Source organism: Podarcis muralis, chromosome 3, assembly GCF_964188315.1.
Source record: "Podarcis muralis chromosome 3, rPodMur119.hap1.1, whole genome shotgun sequence".
NCBI classification, from domain to species: Eukaryota; Metazoa; Chordata; class Lepidosauria; order Squamata; family Lacertidae; genus Podarcis; species Podarcis muralis.
This window is the reverse complement of record NC_135657.1, coordinates 63413910-63431650: the sequence shown is the minus strand read 5'-3', so window position 1 is coordinate 63431650 and position 17741 is coordinate 63413910. Positions and strand designations below refer to the sequence as shown.

General features: G+C 42.6%; 1 protein-coding gene across 7 annotated transcripts in view; it reads left to right on the top strand.

Annotated features, from left to right (window-relative positions):
• Positions 1 to 758: 758 nt before the first annotated feature.
• AKAP7 (A-kinase anchoring protein 7) overlaps positions 759 to 17741 on the top strand; it is a 77951-nt gene continuing 60968 nt past the window's right edge. For all 7 annotated transcript variants that reach the window (XM_028723422.2, XM_077925993.1, XM_028723421.2 and 4 more), the window contains exons 1-4: positions 759 to 1084; positions 7076 to 7213; positions 9811 to 9956; positions 13939 to 14075. In XM_028723422.2, the coding sequence (XP_028579255.2) occupies positions 814 to 1084; positions 7076 to 7213; positions 9811 to 9956; positions 13939 to 14075 (692 nt within the window). In that variant the 5' untranslated portion in view covers positions 759 to 813. The remainder of the gene's footprint in view (positions 1085 to 7075; positions 7214 to 9810; positions 9957 to 13938; positions 14076 to 17741) is intronic.

Here is a 17741-nt window from a genome sequence, read left to right as displayed (position 1 = left end):
AATGCTGGGGGGTATGGATGAAGTTTATAAACCTACTGGAGGCACCTTTTCTTAGAAAGGCTTTTCCTGACCCAGTCATTTATGATGAAATGAATATTTGATGAAACATTCTGTGACTTTTTTTAAGTTTGTAAGGATGTTTTATTTTAGTTTGTTGAATTGATTTATTATACTTAGAGGGTTTCCTCCCCTATGTTTCATTCTGTTTTTACCCTGCACACTGCTTCAATAGCTCTATGCCATGAAATGGTCTATAATTCTGAATTATGATGATGACAGAAATTACAAAGCTAAGTGTGCCTTTGCGGTGCCAAGTTCTTCCACTGGGAAATCCCTTCCAGATCATCTAGTGACGTCCTGCTCAGATGGCATGGCTTACAACCTACTTTCAGTGAGAGCAAAATTCAGTGCATTTCTCTGATAAATGCCAGAGGATAGCTTTGTCCTGCCTTCCCCAAAACTTGTAACATTACTCATATGTCTTGCCTGAAATGTTTTGTTCCCAGACATCAGAATACTCTGACAAAGATTCGGATGGTGAAGAAAACGGGGGCACAAAACAGGTGGCCCTTGGCGACAACGGAGGCAACTCTGACTGAACGCAACGAAAGCATTCAGATACAACTCCGCGCCCGGCCTAAACACACTCTCTGCGGCCGCATTGCATGCTGGGATTCGTAGTTTCCTGCTAAGGCAGAGGGGCGTCTCTCGCTCCCTCCCTGCGTTCCGAGCGTTCCGCAGAACTTCGCTCTTGACCCCTCCGCCTTCCCGTAGTTGCCCGGTCCCCGCTAAGGCAGAGGTGCCAGCCGGGCTATGGTACCGCGGACCCTCTGGCTCCGGACTCTCCGTTCCGCCCGCCTTGTCGCAGGCGCAGCCGCGCCGCTTCGTCCTCGGAGCCCCCTCGGCCCGCGGGCGCCTCCTGCGGAGAGGCGGGGGCCGCGTGGTGCCTGGGTCGTCATGGCAGCTCGAGAGCGTTCGCCTCCCTGCAGGGCGGGATCCCATGGGCTGGAGGCGGAGGCCCCGTGCGAAGCCGGAGAGAACGGGCAGCCTCTCTCGACAAGCAGCCAGCTCTTGCAGCAGACCGGTGAGCAGCAGCAGCAGCAGGAGGAGAAAGAGGCACGGGGACCTGCCTTATACCGAGCCAGACCATTGCTTAGTATTGCCTACCCTGGCTGGCAGCAGCACTCCAGGGTTTCAGGCAGGAGGCTCTCCTAACCCCGCCTGGGGATGCCAGGGGTTGAATTTGGCACTGCCACGGAGTAATTGTTATTATTATTTAAATTTATATACCGCCCTATACTTGGAGGTTTCAGGGCGGTTCACAGAACAAAATCAAAATGTAAAACCACAATATATATAATCAAAATAAAAACAACAACCCAATAACATCTCCCGCCCCCTTTCAAAAAAGAACCACTTTTAAAAAGGACATAGGATGTCAATCAAGCAACCAGAAGCCTAGCTAAAATGGAACATTTTTGCCTGACGCCTAAAGGTGTATAATGAAGGCTCCCCCAATTTTGGTTGTCGGTTTCGGCTCCCTATTTTTGGTGTTGCTGTCCCCCTTCTGACACAAAGCTGCTTTGAAACATTTCCCGTGCTTGGGGTAGCTTCCGACATGCATTTTAGCCCTCAGCACAGTCACGTGTACAAAGGTATGCCTGAAGTTTTTCACTTAAGCACAAACCATTTGGCGCATACATCTTGTTTTCTCAGCCATAATAGCCTCAGATCTTTAGAGTCACCGTCAGAACTGTAGATTTGAATTATTGCTGGGGATCAGGGGTCTGCAACCTTTAAGACAAAAAGAGCCACTTGGACCCGTTTCCGAAGAAAAAAACACCTGGGAGCCGCAAAACCATTGCAACATTTAAAGCATGCGCGCCGCTGCCCTCCGATCTGACAGTGGGCGGGAAGGTGACGTTGGGACGGTGCGTGACTAACGCACACACTGCCCCCATGCGACGTCACAGCCAGTACAGCGCCCGCCACAGTGGGGAGTGTCGGGGCGCACAATGCGCCTCCTCCCCTCGCTAGTATCCACCCCGGAGCCGCGGCAAAGGTGTAAAAGAGCCACATGCAGCTCCGGAGCCGCAGGTTGCAGACCCCTGCTGGGGATAAACAAGGTATTCTCATTCAGGAGGAGAAGGGCCCATTGTGCAACCTTGCTATAGATAGATAAAGGGTAAAGGGACCCCTGACCATTAGGTCCAGTCATGGACGACTCTGGGGTTGCGGCGCTCATCTCGCTTTATTGGCCAAGGGAGCGGCGTACAGCTTCTGGGTCATGTGGCCAGCATGACTAAGCTGCTTCTAGTGAACCAGAGCAGCACACGGAAACACCGTTTACCTTCCCGCCGGAGCGGTACCTATTTATCTACTTGCACTTTGACCTGCTTTTGAACTGCTAGGTGGGCAGGAGCAGGGACCGAGCAACGGGAGCTCACACCGTTGCGGGGATTTGAACCACCAACCTGATCGGCAAGCCCTAGGCATCCCTATAGATAGATAGCTAGATAGTTTTACTGATGATGTTTAACCTTGCAGTGATTAAGCAGTGTGTATTCTGGGAATAAAAATGAGTGCTACTAGTAGCAAATGCTTGTTTGGTATCCATGATCTGCTAGGTGCAGTACAGAATTTGGATGTGACACAGCTACATTAGATAGGCTAGTAGGGATTTGTTACTTATTATTCTGCAACACCTCACCCTCCAGAACTCAAAGTGGCTTGTATAGGACTTCCAGACCCAGACTTGTTTAGCTTCGGCAATGTGGCTGACTATGCTCTGAAAACTATAAGTTTCTCCCAGGAGTGGGAATTGAGATAGGAGTATCAAATGGCAGTGAAGGGACAGATAGGGCAAGTGGAAATGCCACAAGTAGTATACTGTGTATGGTTCAGTGTTCTTTGACATAACAGCTGGGGGAAAGAGGAGTATAAAAACCAATTTGTTATGCACAATTAGCATAGAAGAAAGAACAAATGACACTGCAGGCTACTGGGTTTTGTTTACCATTCCAAATGCTCTTTTAAATGTTCACCTAATTAATGATGATTTATGTTTACACATACTTTTGGTACACTTGTCTAGCTCATTCTCCTTTCTATAAGCTTATGGTTGGCATGAAATTATTTTTGCTCTCTCCTCATAGCCTTACAACAACCCTGTGAGAAATTTGGCTGGAAATGACTTGCTCAGCGCTAACCAGGGGGTGTCATAGTTTTAACTGCAACACTTTATGTGCTATACCACATTACCACAAACTATGAAATCACTGCCTTTTCTTCCTAGTTTTTTTTTCTGCTTGTGGAATCTACTTTCTCAGAGAAACTCTAGGCCATGAATTATTGGGGTGATGGAGGGATTTTTCTGTCCTTTGTGTTGCAGTTAGAGCCATGAAGGCAACATGATTTGCATTTGGCCTGCTTTTATAGCTGCCAGCAATTCACAACTTGCAGGATGCCTTGGTACCCTTTAATATAATTCGGTTGAGAAATGCAGGCTCCCAAAATGGAGTGCATTTACATCTATCATCTCAAACAGCAGTTGTTTATTCAAGCAGCGAAGCACTTCATGTTGAATAGAATAGAATAGAATAGATTCTTTATTGTCATTACACAAGTGCAACATTGCACATGTTGGTAGGTGTAGAAGTGCTTTACTGGAGTAGCTTTAAATGAGCAGGAGTAGTTTACACCCCACGGCACTGGCAGTGCAAACAGCACTAAAAAGAAATATTGCTGAAGAAATGGCTGAAGCAAACTACTATTGCTTGAAAGGGAACCCCCAGATACAGCCTTTCTAGTTTTGCAGAGCACATTTGATAGCCTAAATTACGCAAGATAGCCAAGCCTCCTAGGAAAGAGCAACACATCACTCTGTTCTATATCGGCAATAAATATAATTAAGGATGAATCTTGTTTCAGTGTGGAATCTGTAAGGAGAATATTTTATGACTGGGATCCACATACCTACTATCCATCCCACATCTGCTCATACCGTATTTTTCGCCCTATAGGACGCACTTTCCCCCCTCCAAAAATGAAGGGGAAATGTGTGTGCGTCCTATGGGGCGAATGCAGGCTTTCGCTGAAGCCTGGAGAGTGAGGGGGGTCGGTGCGCACCGACCCCTCTCGCTCTCCAGGCTTCAGGAAGCTATCTGCTAGCCGTGGGAGATGCAGCTCTCCCACGGCTAGCGGAGACATTGCCGGCACCCAGAAGCTTGGGGCGCTCTGAGCTCAGCACGCCCCAAGCTTCGGGCTTCGTGCAGTGCTCCGCTAGCCGTGGGAGAGCCGCGGGGGAAGCTTGGGCTTCCCCCGCCCCAGCCCCGCACCTGGGGGGGAAATAATTTTTTTTCTTTATTTCCCCCCAAAAAACTAGGTGCGTCCTATGGGCCGGTGCGTCCTATGGGGCGAAAAATACGGTAATTCAGCACTTATCCTGCTTGTTATAATTCAGTGGTAATATCAATACAGCCTATGGTCTCCACAGAGTCCCAGTTCAAAACATATATTCAATTTAAGAAAGATGAAAAAAATGTATATGTTTGGGAAGCAGTTAGAGATGCAGCCCAATTCAAGGCATATTTACCCAGAAAGAAGTCCACTGTGTTCAGTGTAACTTCTAATTAGGCATGCTTTGTATTGCAGCGTTGATCTTAATGTCCCAGAGCCACCATGGATCTTTTAGTATCTGTTCTACAAGTTCAGTTCAAATTACACATCAGCAAATGATAATAACAGACAACCATAAATGATGTACTGAAGTTACTGTTTCTGAACTGCAGAGAATTACACATCCAATTTGTCAACCTGCAGCAAGCCCAACACTATGACTCACTTGTTTATCTCATCCTCTGGATAATTTCCCTTGAGGTAATCCCTGCTTCACTTGTTACTATTACAAACAGTGACGTTCAACACTTGCCTGGTTCTTTGGATGCTGATAGTTTAAAGTCGAAATATATAATTTTGAGGGGGCAAAAATGGCACTTTAGCTTTTCTCTTCCTTCCCATCAGGGTAAAGGGTGTATTTTATTTTTCGATACAGTTGACGATGAAATCAGCCACACAACAGTCAATTGGCAGAATCGCCTTTTGCTCCTGATTATAGGATGGCAAACTTGGGTTTGTCATGGAAAGTGCACACAACAGGAAGCTATGGCCAGGCATAGCTTCTCCATTGATATGTCATTATGATGCATTTGCAAACCTGTTTGTCACTCTTACAGTTTACAATTTTGGCGTACACTTAAAACCTCCAAGGCATGTACCTAAAAGATGTAATGTGTGAAGCTTATATGCAAACAATGACAACACGATTATTTTTCCTGAACGTCTGAGGGTGATAAGCTGTGCCTGAGACTTTTCTATAGTTGGAAATTCAGATGCCTAACCCTTCATGCCTAACACTGGAGGTAGATAGGAATTCTGAGATGACAGAATGACCATTCACACTAAACCACTGTGTGTGCAGAGATTTGCATGATATTCCTTTTTTCCTATATGAGTAGGATCCTGTGCAGATTTTGCATTCAGGAGACAGAACAGAAGATCAGTTCTCCTCCCTCCCTTAAATCTCATGAGGCTTTTATATAGAGAATGGCTGGGAGGATTCACTTCCCCCAAGGCATAGAGGAGAGGATCTCTGAATCGGGAAGGAAGGTTTTAACCTCTCATATTTACATTATGGCAAACCTGTGTTTGTCACTGTATGTGCATACAACAGGAAGCTGTATATGCAATTCACCTAAATGCCACATTTCTTTTTTAATCAGCCAGCAGCTACTTCCTGTACAACCTTCAGGATCAGCTAACAACTGCCTTGTTAGCCTTCCCTCGCTGCTTTAAGCTGAAGCCAATTAGTATCTAATCAGGTGATTTATCTCCCCTAGCACTACGGATGAGGGATGAGGTATCTAAGAGACGCTATACAGGGCACTAATAATCTGGATCATGTGCTTGTGTTTTTTACACTTCACTTCATCTATCAAGCCAGTGATTTCTTTGCCACAAGAACAGAACAGGTGTGTCTGTTGCCAAATTCCCCCATTGGGTTAGATTTGGACTACCTGATAGTGAAGATCTGAAAAAGGAGGGCTCTGTAGTAATGAGCTATTTCCTGATATGTTGAATTTCTGATGTATCACTTCTTCCACTACACGACGATAACTGTTATGTCATACTACAATTATACCTGCATAATGGAAGAAGCATTACATCACTAATTCAGTTATGATGATCTCTCCTTAGATTGCTACTATCAGTTTAGAGTCACAGTTAATTGTTTTTATTTTAAAAAGACACAGTAAGTTGTACCTTTTCATTAACAAAAGGTGTATAATTATTTTTATGTGACAACAGTTGTCACCTAAGTTGGCAGGGCTCATTTGACATCAACACAAAATAGAACCTTTAGTGTCATCAGCCCAGCCCTGTAGAATATGCAAAAAATGTGCCTTCTGCTAAAAACTTTTCTATTCTTCCAGGCTTGTGCAGGCAATTAAGAATACATATTTTCATGCTAGTTAGTTGATGGTATCTTGATTTTATTTTTTTATGTGTTTTTATAATATATAGGTATATTATTTTAAACAGCTTTGATATTTTTAATGAGGTATATGAATATTTTTATTTAAAAAAAGTAAGGAATTTGATTATGTATATAGTTGAAGAATCCACACCCTGTTTATAAGAACCCACAAGCTGTTTAGAAGATTGGCATACACAGATGCAGTAGTAGGGAAAACTTACTCTGGTGTAGAGGATTGGAAGTTTAATCATTCTCAACTGCATAGACCCTTGTAAAGCAAGTCAGCATTACTTGTGGCTTTCAAAAAGGGAGTCAAGACACACAGATGTATTTTGGGATTGTTCATAAAACATCGAAAGCTAAGAATGAAACCTAAACTTGCAGTTTGGAGGAACAAGCAATTGCTTTGTGAGAGCCTCTGGTATTCTACTTGAAAAGCTGCCTTGCAGTGAGCTGTGAGCCTGGAACTGAGTTTTATTGGCGATGATTTCATCAGCCTTGAAATCTAAAACCCAACTCATTGTTTCAAATGTATTCCAGATGGAAGGCAAATTGCGGAGCGGAAGAAAAAGCAAAGAAAAAAACGAAAAGAGGAATCCCGCCGTCTTGATGATTCTGTATGTTGCTTGATGATGGAAATGCCATTTGCCAAAGCAGATATTGAAGATGAATTTAGCAGTAAGTATAAATACTAATCCAGAGCTGTGAAGTAGCTTCAGCTCAAATTTCCATCTTGGAAGTAAACAGGCATGTTCCACTTGGGCCAAATTTCTTCGTATTTTGTACTCTGACCTTAGCAATTACAAATGCATCTATTGTAGTCCTTGAATGTTGGCACCACCTCTCCCCAAAGTCCCAAATGTTTGCATCCTTTAACCACAAAAATGCACTCAGATCCCGAGTGAATCACAAAATATTCTGTGAACTACAAATTCTCCGCTTCCTAGTGCTTGCCCTTTAAGAAAATGCAGAAAAATGTGCAATTGTGATAATGAAAAATACAATAAAAAGGTAATGAGCAAATGCTGAGATTGTTTGAACTGCAGATTTGAAACAGCTAATTAAAGGGCTGATTGTGGCAGGAGGTACCAGAACAGGGCCAATTAAATCTTCCAGTAGCAGGAAGATAACCTCAGTTGTGTTTTGCAAATCTGGCCTGGACAGGGTGGCGCCGTTATTTCATCGTCAGTTAAGAAACAATAACCATCACCCCAAATATATGCGTGGGGAGTAATGTTTTTGTTTATTCCTGTGTTGCGTATTTTTATATTGTTAATCACCCGGTGATCCTTGGATGAAAGGCAGTTTAGAAATTTCATAAATAAATCAGAGTTGTAAAAAGACAGTGAGTGCAGCATAGAAAATACTGGAATGTACTGGCTCAGAAGCAACATTAAATTATGCCGGTTTTGGAGAAAACATAGAAGCATTTGAGAGCATAACTGTTTATGCCTATGGGACCGCCTCTCCTGGTATGCCCCGCGGAGGACCTTAAGGTCGATAAATAACAACACTTTGGAGGTCCCATGCCTCAAGGAAGTTAGATTGGTCTCAACTAGGGCCAGGGCCTTTTCAGCACTGGCCCTGACTTGGTGGAACGCTCTCACATGAGACCAGGGCCCTGTGGAATTTAACATCTTTCTGCAGGGCCTGCAAGATGGAGCTGTTCTGCCTGGCCTTCAGCTTGGACTCACTCTGACCCCTTATATGGGAATTTGGTATATAAAATTTCCCTTGGCTTTTTTTGCTAGGCCATGTCGGACCAGCATGGATAGCTGGCTCGGGTGAATATCTGATGTTTTCTTCCTTTATGGTCTTGATTTATGGGCTACTACTAAAATGAGGCTGCATTTTAAGCTGTATTTTAAGCAGTATTTTTAAGCAGTATTTTAATTAACTGTTTTTTCTTTCCCCCCCTTTTTTCTATTACGTTTATTGTAATTCATATTCGGTGTTAGCCACCCTGAACCCGGCCCTAGCCAGGGAGGGCAGGGTATAAATAAAAATTTATTATTATGATTACTATTTATTTGCAACATTTATAGCCAAGTAGATGTGTATAGGATTGAGACTTATCCTGAGGTAGTCATAGTGGAAATGGAAGCAGGGGAGTTTTTGTTACAGGTTAGGTAATCCAGAACACATTTTTCTGTGATGCCATGCATGCCAGCCTCTGACAGATTACCACAAGGGTATATGTAGCCATTGACAGGAAAGCAGATGCCCAGTAAAGGGGGTAATCGATTAATTAATTTTAGGAAAAAATGTATATGAGCTAAAATCCTCTTAAAATGTCAGGCCCTTGTTTCTGTCACCCTATGTTAGAATTCCAGTTCACTTCTTGAGGTGTTAGACAGGGGTTCCAATTCTCAACTCAGCTGTGAAGCTGTGACCTTGGGCCAATGGTTGTCTATCAGCCTAACCTACCTCATAGGGGTATTGGAAGATAAAAGGGGAAGCGGAAGAACCCACAAGCTTCTTTAAGGAAAAGTGGGATATAAGTACAGTACAGTGGTGCCTCGCAAGACAAAATTAATTCGTTCCGCGAGTTTTGTCGTCTTGCGAAGCACGGTGTCGGAAAAGTTTTGGAAAAGCTTCAAAAATCACCAAAGTCTTCAAAAACCTCAAAAAAGGCTACCACACCGCGTGCTATGAGTTGCTCCTCGAAGTCAAGTCGCAACTGTATTAATGGTGTTAAGAAAAAGGAAACAAACTTGCAAGACGTTTCCGTCTTGCAAAGCAAGCCCATAGGGAAAATCGTCTTGCGAAGCAGCTCAAAAAACAAAAAACCCTTTTGGCTTGCAAGTTTTCCGTCTTGCGAGGCATTCGTCTTGCGAGGTACCACTGTATTATTATTTTTTAAGCCACCCAAAGGGCAACAACTATGCATAAGAGGGAGGTGTCAGTAGAATAAGAGGAAACCTGAGGTTTGCTGAAGTTCAAGAAATATTTAAAAAGAAAGAAATATTTTAGAAATATTTCTAAAAAGAAAGAACCCCGCAGCCCAGTGAGGACTGAGCAGGCGCAGTAGGCTTTGACTGTTGAAGAGTAAATGGAAAACGTGTGGGATGTGTGGAGTGGAACGGTACCTCATGTGGGGGAGGTACATAAAGAATGCCTCAGATCATGAACACAGTGAGTCCAGGTTGGTTTGTACGGGGAGAGGTGGTTCTTGAGGTATTGACTCTTTGCGTACTAATTTCGAGAATTTATGTATTGTTCTACTCACGTGTGCACAGTATTGTAACACCTCTCCACCCTCCTTTCCTACCCAGATAAAAGCGCAGCTAAACCATATGTTAAAAAGACGAGAAAGAGAACTACTGGGAGGGAAAGTGAGGAAGACAATCTAATAAAGAAGAAAAAGAAAAATCAAGATAAACCAAATTACTTCATCTCAGTTCCAATCACAAATCCAAAGGTAGCCTTACTTTTTATTATTATTCTGATCTCATAGAGGACAAAATCACTTGTGAATAATGAAACCAGAGCTTAGACATTGATTCTGTGCCTTGAAGCAGAAGGGTTTTGTGCTTTGAACTGGTGGTTCCAGAAATCTTCCCTTGCTTTCAACAACAAGAAAGGTGAGGAACGAAGGAAACTGGCTCTCTTGGGAGTTGCTCCTCAAGGCGCTTGATTCCCAAAGGAGCTGCCTCCTTTTCGCTACTGAACACTTGTTTAGTGGGAGACATCGTGGGGAATGGAACTTTGAACCTGCAGATGTAGCACCAGGAGCATTGAATTGGTTCTGCCACTGTGCTTGTACTGCGCTAAGCTCCTGGCCCCCTTCCCTCTCAGTTACCATCAGTGACTTCCACATTGGGAAGCCAGGTAAGCAATGTTGCCTTACTCTGCCCAGCAGCTGCCATTGCCCAGTTGAATGTGAAGTTGCTGAGCAGCAGGAAAAGCAGCAGGTCTCTGAAGCCGCCTCTTCCTTGCTCTTCAGCTAATCAGCTCAGAAGCAGGGCTGGATAACATGGGGAGGAAGGTTATATGTATGTTGCATGGGTGCTAATAAATGCATGCATGTATATTCCATGTATGGTTGCCTTCTCTGCAGTCTCTGGTGTGTGGTGTGTGCTCTGCCCCACTGCCAGCTCTGCCCCATACATAATTTGGTTTTGGCCCAACCCACCATTGGCACGCGGTCCCTTATAGAGATGGTCCAGTATGTGGCCTCCTAAGAAGTGTGTACACATAGAGCTCTGGGTATGGACATTCCTTTGCGTGCTAGAAGCTCATGTATACATGAGAATATGAATTTGGAGACAGAATGGCGTTCCCTTCCTTTTTCAAAAGAAGAGCTCTCCCACGCCATGTTGGAAGCTGTTTTGCCAGCCTGCTGACAGTGTCAGGAATGTGCTTCCTCAAGTTCAGTTCAGACATGATAAACTGCAGCAATGACTACCTAGCCCTTTGACTGTACTCTGCTCCCACGGTTGAAGGCAGTATGCCTTTGAGTACCAGTTGCTGGGAACCACAAGTGAGTGGTGTACTGCTGCACTGAGGTCCTTTTTCCTGGCTCCTATGTACACACAGCTGTCTGCTGGAGAACAAGATGTTGGACTACATGGGTCTTTGGCCTGATCCAGCAGGGTTTTTCTTATGTAAGTTTCAGGCTCCCTTTGCCTTCCACAATGAGGAGGAGGATGCTTTTGGTTCCATTTTGATTAGATTATTCTAAGAATAGCTATCTGTTGTTTTTAATAACTGCCATGCACTGGTTTCAGATATAAATTTATTTTAGGTCCATTTGATTACTTATTTTAATTGGACTGTAATGTCTGCTGGATGAAAACAAATCTTTGATTTCCTTAATTTAGTTCAGGAAATTTCTCATCTAAACAACATTTAATAGTTACTTGATTTAATTTCTGGTAATACTGCGGTTGAATGTATGCTGTAGCAAATGTTTTTTGCTTTGCTTCTGTGCATTGCAAAAATGACTGGGTGTAATTTGAAGACAAACATTTTCTCATATGGCTGTTACTGGATGGAAAAATAAAACTAAATAACTTAATAGCCTTTACAAGGCAAAACTCATTATCCAACTTCATCTTACAAAGCAACTAGATTCATTTTCTTCAGCAAGATTGTGTCAGCCAAGTACATTGCTGCAAACAAGAATATGTAACTAACTAACTAACTAAATAAAACCAAACATTAAAATGTGCAAGGTTATCGTCCTTGTCAGTTGCCAATATTAGGAATTGTAATTTGTAATGTCAAATGATCTTTCCCATTTCCTGAGGTGTTTTAGAATATAGTTTTGCATGGGCAGGGTCCTTTATCAACTCTACAATTCTATGATTCTTGATTGGTGTACAAAATTTCAATGTGGGTGATTTTTAGTTGTTTTTATCTTATATGAATCCCCTGAATTATGTTTTTATAGTAAAGAGATGGATTATATATGAATTAAGATATATATTAGGTGGACATGTTGGTGCTGACCTTTAAATCCCTAAACGGCCTTGGTCTTGTGTACCTGAAGGCGCATCTTCACCCACATAGTCCAGCTTTGACACTGAGATCCAGCTCTGAAGGCCTTCTGGCAGTTCCCTCACTACAAGAAGTGAAGTTGCAGGGAACCAGGCAGAGGGCCTTCTTGGTAGTTCTGCCCAAATGTCAAAGAGCTAAACAATCATAGGACTTTCCGCAGGCATGTGAAGGCAGCCCTGTTTCAGGAAGCTTTTGATGTTTGATGTTTTGGTGTGTTGCTTTATACTTTGCTGGAAGCCACCCAGAGTGCCTGGGGCAACCCAGTCAGATGGGCGGGGTACAAGAAATTAATAGCAACAACAACAACAACAACAACAACAACAACAACAACAACAACAACAACAACAGCCTAATAAATCACATCAGACTGGTTCCCTAATTGAAATCCATCTGTTGTCTTAAGCAAACACTAACAGAACAATTGGTAGTTCTTTGGGACTCATTTTAACCGCACTTATGTGCTATTAAACTCAGTGAGTAGGCATGTATTGGGCTGCAACATGTTCCCAAATGGCTATTTAGCACTTGAAATTTTGAAATTTGTCGCTTGTAAAATATGTGATTCTGTGTCTTTTTGAAAAGCCATTTATGGTCTCTCTGATACATGTGGTCTGTGGCTTCATGTCCCCCGAGCCTCCGAAGTTGCTCCGCTCTCTTTGGGGTGCTCCATGGATGAGAGCTAAAATTCCAGGAACAGCCTGGCATGAAGGAGGAAGCTTGTGGATTAACTGAGCAGAGAAGCTTTTGCCCCCTGTTTCTAATGATGGATGCCAGGGGCATCGGTCACTTCTGAGGTTGGCTCTCTAGCCTAGTAAGGGGAAGGAAGGCAAGAGAAGCAGCCTGGGACTTGCTGGAGAGGTTCACTAGGTTCCCCCTTGCTCAGTGCACTGTTGTGGCATTATTCTGTGCTTTTCACATGTACTTTAATTCTCACTCTGCATAGTAAGAAAACCTGGGGGAATCAGTCATGAAGCTATTATTGAGAGAAATAAGATCTGTATTTAGTTCTGTAGCCAGAGAACCAATCTGATACCGGGGGGTGGGGCGGGGCGGGACATAACAATGTGTAGACAAATCCTTTGAGGGCAATCATAACCCTACGGTAATGAACACAGTAAAAATCCCCTGTATGCATAACATATCAACCAGAAGTCAGCCATCAATATTTCAAGGCAGCTTTCCCAGGGAACTCTGTCCCTTTGACATTTTAAGCGATCAACTGATTAAAGAAGTGAAATGCTGAAGATGCTGGTAATTTGGTTTGACAGAACTGATGCCCTGAAGTGTGAAAACTAACAACTCTCGGTAGAAAATAATATAAAACTTTGCTGGCTTGCAGCATTGGGCACGATCAAGCCCCAACCAACATCTGTATTAGATCAGTTGAGTCATTTTGTATGAAAAGTGCTAATGTGTTAAGAGGCACCCCTAAGGCTGCATTGTAACATGTATCCCGTCTGCTCTGAGCGAAGCAGAGCCCATCTCTTCACTCTGAAAGGGATTATGGGCTATAACGTGCTCTTTCGTCCTGCATCCAGATCAGACCAAGGTTTTCTATAACCTTGATGTTTTTCCTATGTATCTGTGCTTTCCTCAGAATACATAGAACAGAGGGTGGATTTGGCTTTATAAATCATGTCCTAATAAATGTATATTGTTTTGTGTTTCCTGTCTGATTTCTTTCCTATCATGGTGGGTTGTCTTAAGGCAAGAAGCACCACAAACTGGGAAAGTCTCTTGCAGGAGTCCAGTTCAAGTAAAACAGACATTGTGCTCGAGCTTTGTTTGTGTTCTCGCACTATCCCTTATGCAGAGCAAAGTGTTTTCTTTGTGTTTGCTGCTGATTGCACTAATAAAAAAAAAGTAATATTGTTTTTGTATGTGTTTCTGTTCTCCCTCAGATCACAGACACTATTCAGCTGCTCCAGGATAAAATAATACAAAAGGATAGCAGGCTTTCTAAAGCAATGGTTCATTGTGGTTCTTTGCATATCACCCTCTCTGTTCTACATTTGGCCAGTGAAGACGCAGTTGACAAGTAAGCATTTTACTCTGAAATAACATGCTGTCTTAAAATCTACTTAAAAGTGTGGTAACCCAAAAAAGGGTAACAGAAACATTCTGGTTTCATTTTAACTATATTTATGACATTAATGACATATAGCTGGGGTTAATAATTTATATTAGTAGTGTTATGCCTTCTGTGGTATAGAGGAAACTTTATTCGTATAAAAGTGCTCACATCACATAGGTAATAAGGGGACAAAATTATATGCAAACCATGGATAATTAGCTATGCAAACTAGAGACTGCTAATCTCCCCCCAAAGATTCCTGCTAGCCCATACCTTTGTTAGTAATTTGGAGCCCTGTGTGCAGTTCTCGTAGCCTCATCTCAAAAAAGTTATTATATAGCTGTAAAATGTAGAATGATTAGAGATTGGAGTACCTTCTTTAAAAGGAAAGGCTAAAGCATTTAGAGAATTTTATGTTTGATCAAGGATAATTGAAGGCCAAACTGTAGATTACTTTAATCACATAACCTAAAGGTCATAGCCCTGATGAAGTGAAGAAGGATGGAATTTTTGTCCAGTTTACATCTTCTTCTCAACATGCTGCAGTCTCAGTGATGCTTGGACCCCTCTGAGCACGCCTCTTAATAAATACAGTGGTACCTCGGGTTACAGACACTTCAGGTTACACATGCTTCAGGTTACAGACTCTGCTAATCCAGAAATAGTACCTCGGGTTAAGAACTTTGCTTTAGGATGAGAACAGAAATCGCGCAGCAGCAGCATGGTGGCAGCGGGAGGCCCCATTAGCTAAAGTGGTGCTTCAGGTTAAGAGCAGTTTCAGGTTAAGAACGAACCTCCAGAACGAATTAAGTTCTTAACCCGAGGTACCACTGTAGTTAAAAACATGGATGTAGCTTAGCTGCTACACACTACACCAGCTCTCTAATAAATATATCATAGCAAAAGGTTTTGAAGACCAGAGCCCACATATCAGATGCATACAGGATTATCCTCTGCTGTCAGGAATACACATATATGAAGGAAGAGAAAATATAAAGCTATTGAGTCAAAACACCATGAAATGATAAATTCCAACATCTGTCACTGGCTAATCTCTCGCTCGCTCGCACGCACGCACGCACGCGTACACACACACACACACACACACACACAATTCTTATATTAGTACATTAATATCCTGACTTTCTTCTAGCATGGGCCTCAGTTTAGTATCCAGGAGGTCTCCCATCCAAGTACTCATCAGACTCAAACCTGCTTAATGTCAGGAGGTGGTTGCATTATGTGCTGTGAGGCCGTATTCTAGTCTATAATGGCCTCTTTAATAGTGAGCCTTGTAATAATGAGGTGTATAGCAACTAGTGTAGTTGAGTCAGCTAATATGGTCTCCAGTAATGGAGTAAGATTGCAATCTTATGCACACTTACTTGGGAGTAATCTCCCTTGCACTCAGTGGAGCATGTACATGTCATGAGTGAACTAACAAATTTGCTTTGTGAACCTTTTGTACACCTCTGCCTTTGGCTCTTTGTTTTTGACAAATTTGCTTTCAGCAAAGTATGGCATGGGCTTAAGTTGCTCAGACTTCTCAGTGCTGTAGCTAATAGCTGGGTAATTTAATGAAAGTGAATCACAAAAGAGAAATGGACAAAGAGATATAATGAGTCCACAACCAACCCTTTCAACAGCACTATGCTAAAAGCTAAAACTCTTCCATTTGTTTTGCTTCCAATAAATTTGGGTGTGATCCTCAAAGTCTCGAGTGAGTGGCTATAGAGCTCTGTCAGTGTGTGCCCAAGTAAGGGCTTTGAGGACTGCAGCAGAATTAGCTCTCTGCACAGCTTTAAATTAAAAATTGAAGAAGGGAATGAGTTTCCTCCTTTCTGACAAGTGTAGTCTCTAGTCATTAAATGTCATGTTTTGTTTCATAACGTCTCTCGAAATGTGCACTGCTTCTGAAGAACTGCTTTGTCACATTCTCAGGCCTCTCTTTCTCTCTCTGTAGTGCAACATCTTTGTCCAGTTCCAAAACCTATACAGTAATGCAGTTTACATTTCCGCACTCATTATTTTTGATTGGTTGAAGTTGTGTCAACTTGATGGCCTGTATATTTGACAACACAAGTGATATATGCAAATACTACTTGAGAAACCTTCAGTTGACAGGAAAAAGTTTCATCTTTCATTAATTAAAAATAGTAAACATTTAGGCTTGTGGAGAAACCCTTTATAACACAGCAGGCTTGAGCAGCTTAGAAGCTAGAAAACAGCTTATTTGTTTCTTGATTTGTTCAGTTATTTAGGCTTTTATTCTGCTTTTCTGTTAATCCGCTGGGTCAATTACACACACATGTCAGTTCCCCCTCAATTTACAAGGATGAGTCCTGATTCTTGTTACTTCTGCTTCACATTAGCCACCAGGAAAGCAATCAAAGGCCACACAGCCAAGACTTTGCATTGCAGTGTAAAAGTGTGCAAGCACCAATCACATTGCTCACTCATTGCCTGGATACTTACTATGACCCCAGCAGTGGCCTTATTAGACTGGGAGGTACCCACACAAAGCGGGCAATCTGTGTGATTGATACTTGCATATGTTGCTGCTGCTGTGTGTGGCTTGTGGAAATGTACCCCATCTCCAGTCCATGTGTTAGCTTAGCATCTGCAACTGCTTCCAGTGTAAATAAAACCCAGGGTTGTGTAGCTGTCACTGGAATGCCTCCTTTGGGTGTCTTTGTCGCCACAGTCAGCACACAAATTCCTTTGCATCTACTCTTATTATTCCTGAAGCATGTTCAGTTTATTTTTATTTGATTTTAAGGGCTTTCTCTGTGGTTGTGCTTTGGTTTATGTAGGCTACATTCTTCTGGTATTTCTTTCTACGCTCAAGCAAAAAGAGCCCTCCGTTCTTCATCTGTCAAGCCTCTTCTCTGCAGTTCCCATAGTCGCATATCCAGAATTTCAGAGGAGGCTGGCAGGAAGGTCCTGGACTCCTTAGCAGCTTACCTTAACATTCACAATCTCTCCCCTACATTCCTCTACATAGCTGTTACTCTCATGACTCTCATATCTTCCCAGCACTCTCTGATAGTAGATTGCTCAAGATATTTAAATAACCTATCTTTGCACCCAGCAGACAAGTTACTGTGCATTCCTCCAGTCCCTCACCTCACTAGTTATATTCTTCATAACTGATTCACCCAGAACAAACACTTTGCATACCCAGCCTATTGATGTTTCATCTTCTGCAGGGATGTCCTTATCTGAGAGGATACTCATTGTAGCAAACAGCGTGTCCTTGTGGCCTGGGGTTGTTGAGTAATCCTCAGCAGTTACTGCTCTAATAATTGTATTTATGCATTGCTGCTTTAATCATAATAGGAATTTTAGGTCACAGCCTTTTTTATTTGCGAAGCTTAGCATTGAACTCACTGGTAATACTTGCTTGAGTACATTGACCTGGTTTTGACTCTGCCTTTAACAAAGCAATTCGTAGGGGAGAAAGGCCAGAATGAAAGGAGACTGAAAATGTTGAGAGCGCATATTACATTTAAAATTATTAAGCTCCCAGCTAGCTTCACGCAGAATAGAAAGCTGACAAATAAGCAGGTTTTTTAAGTGGCACAATGCCAGAATGAAAGTGAATGCACCAGCAACACATCATTACCCGTC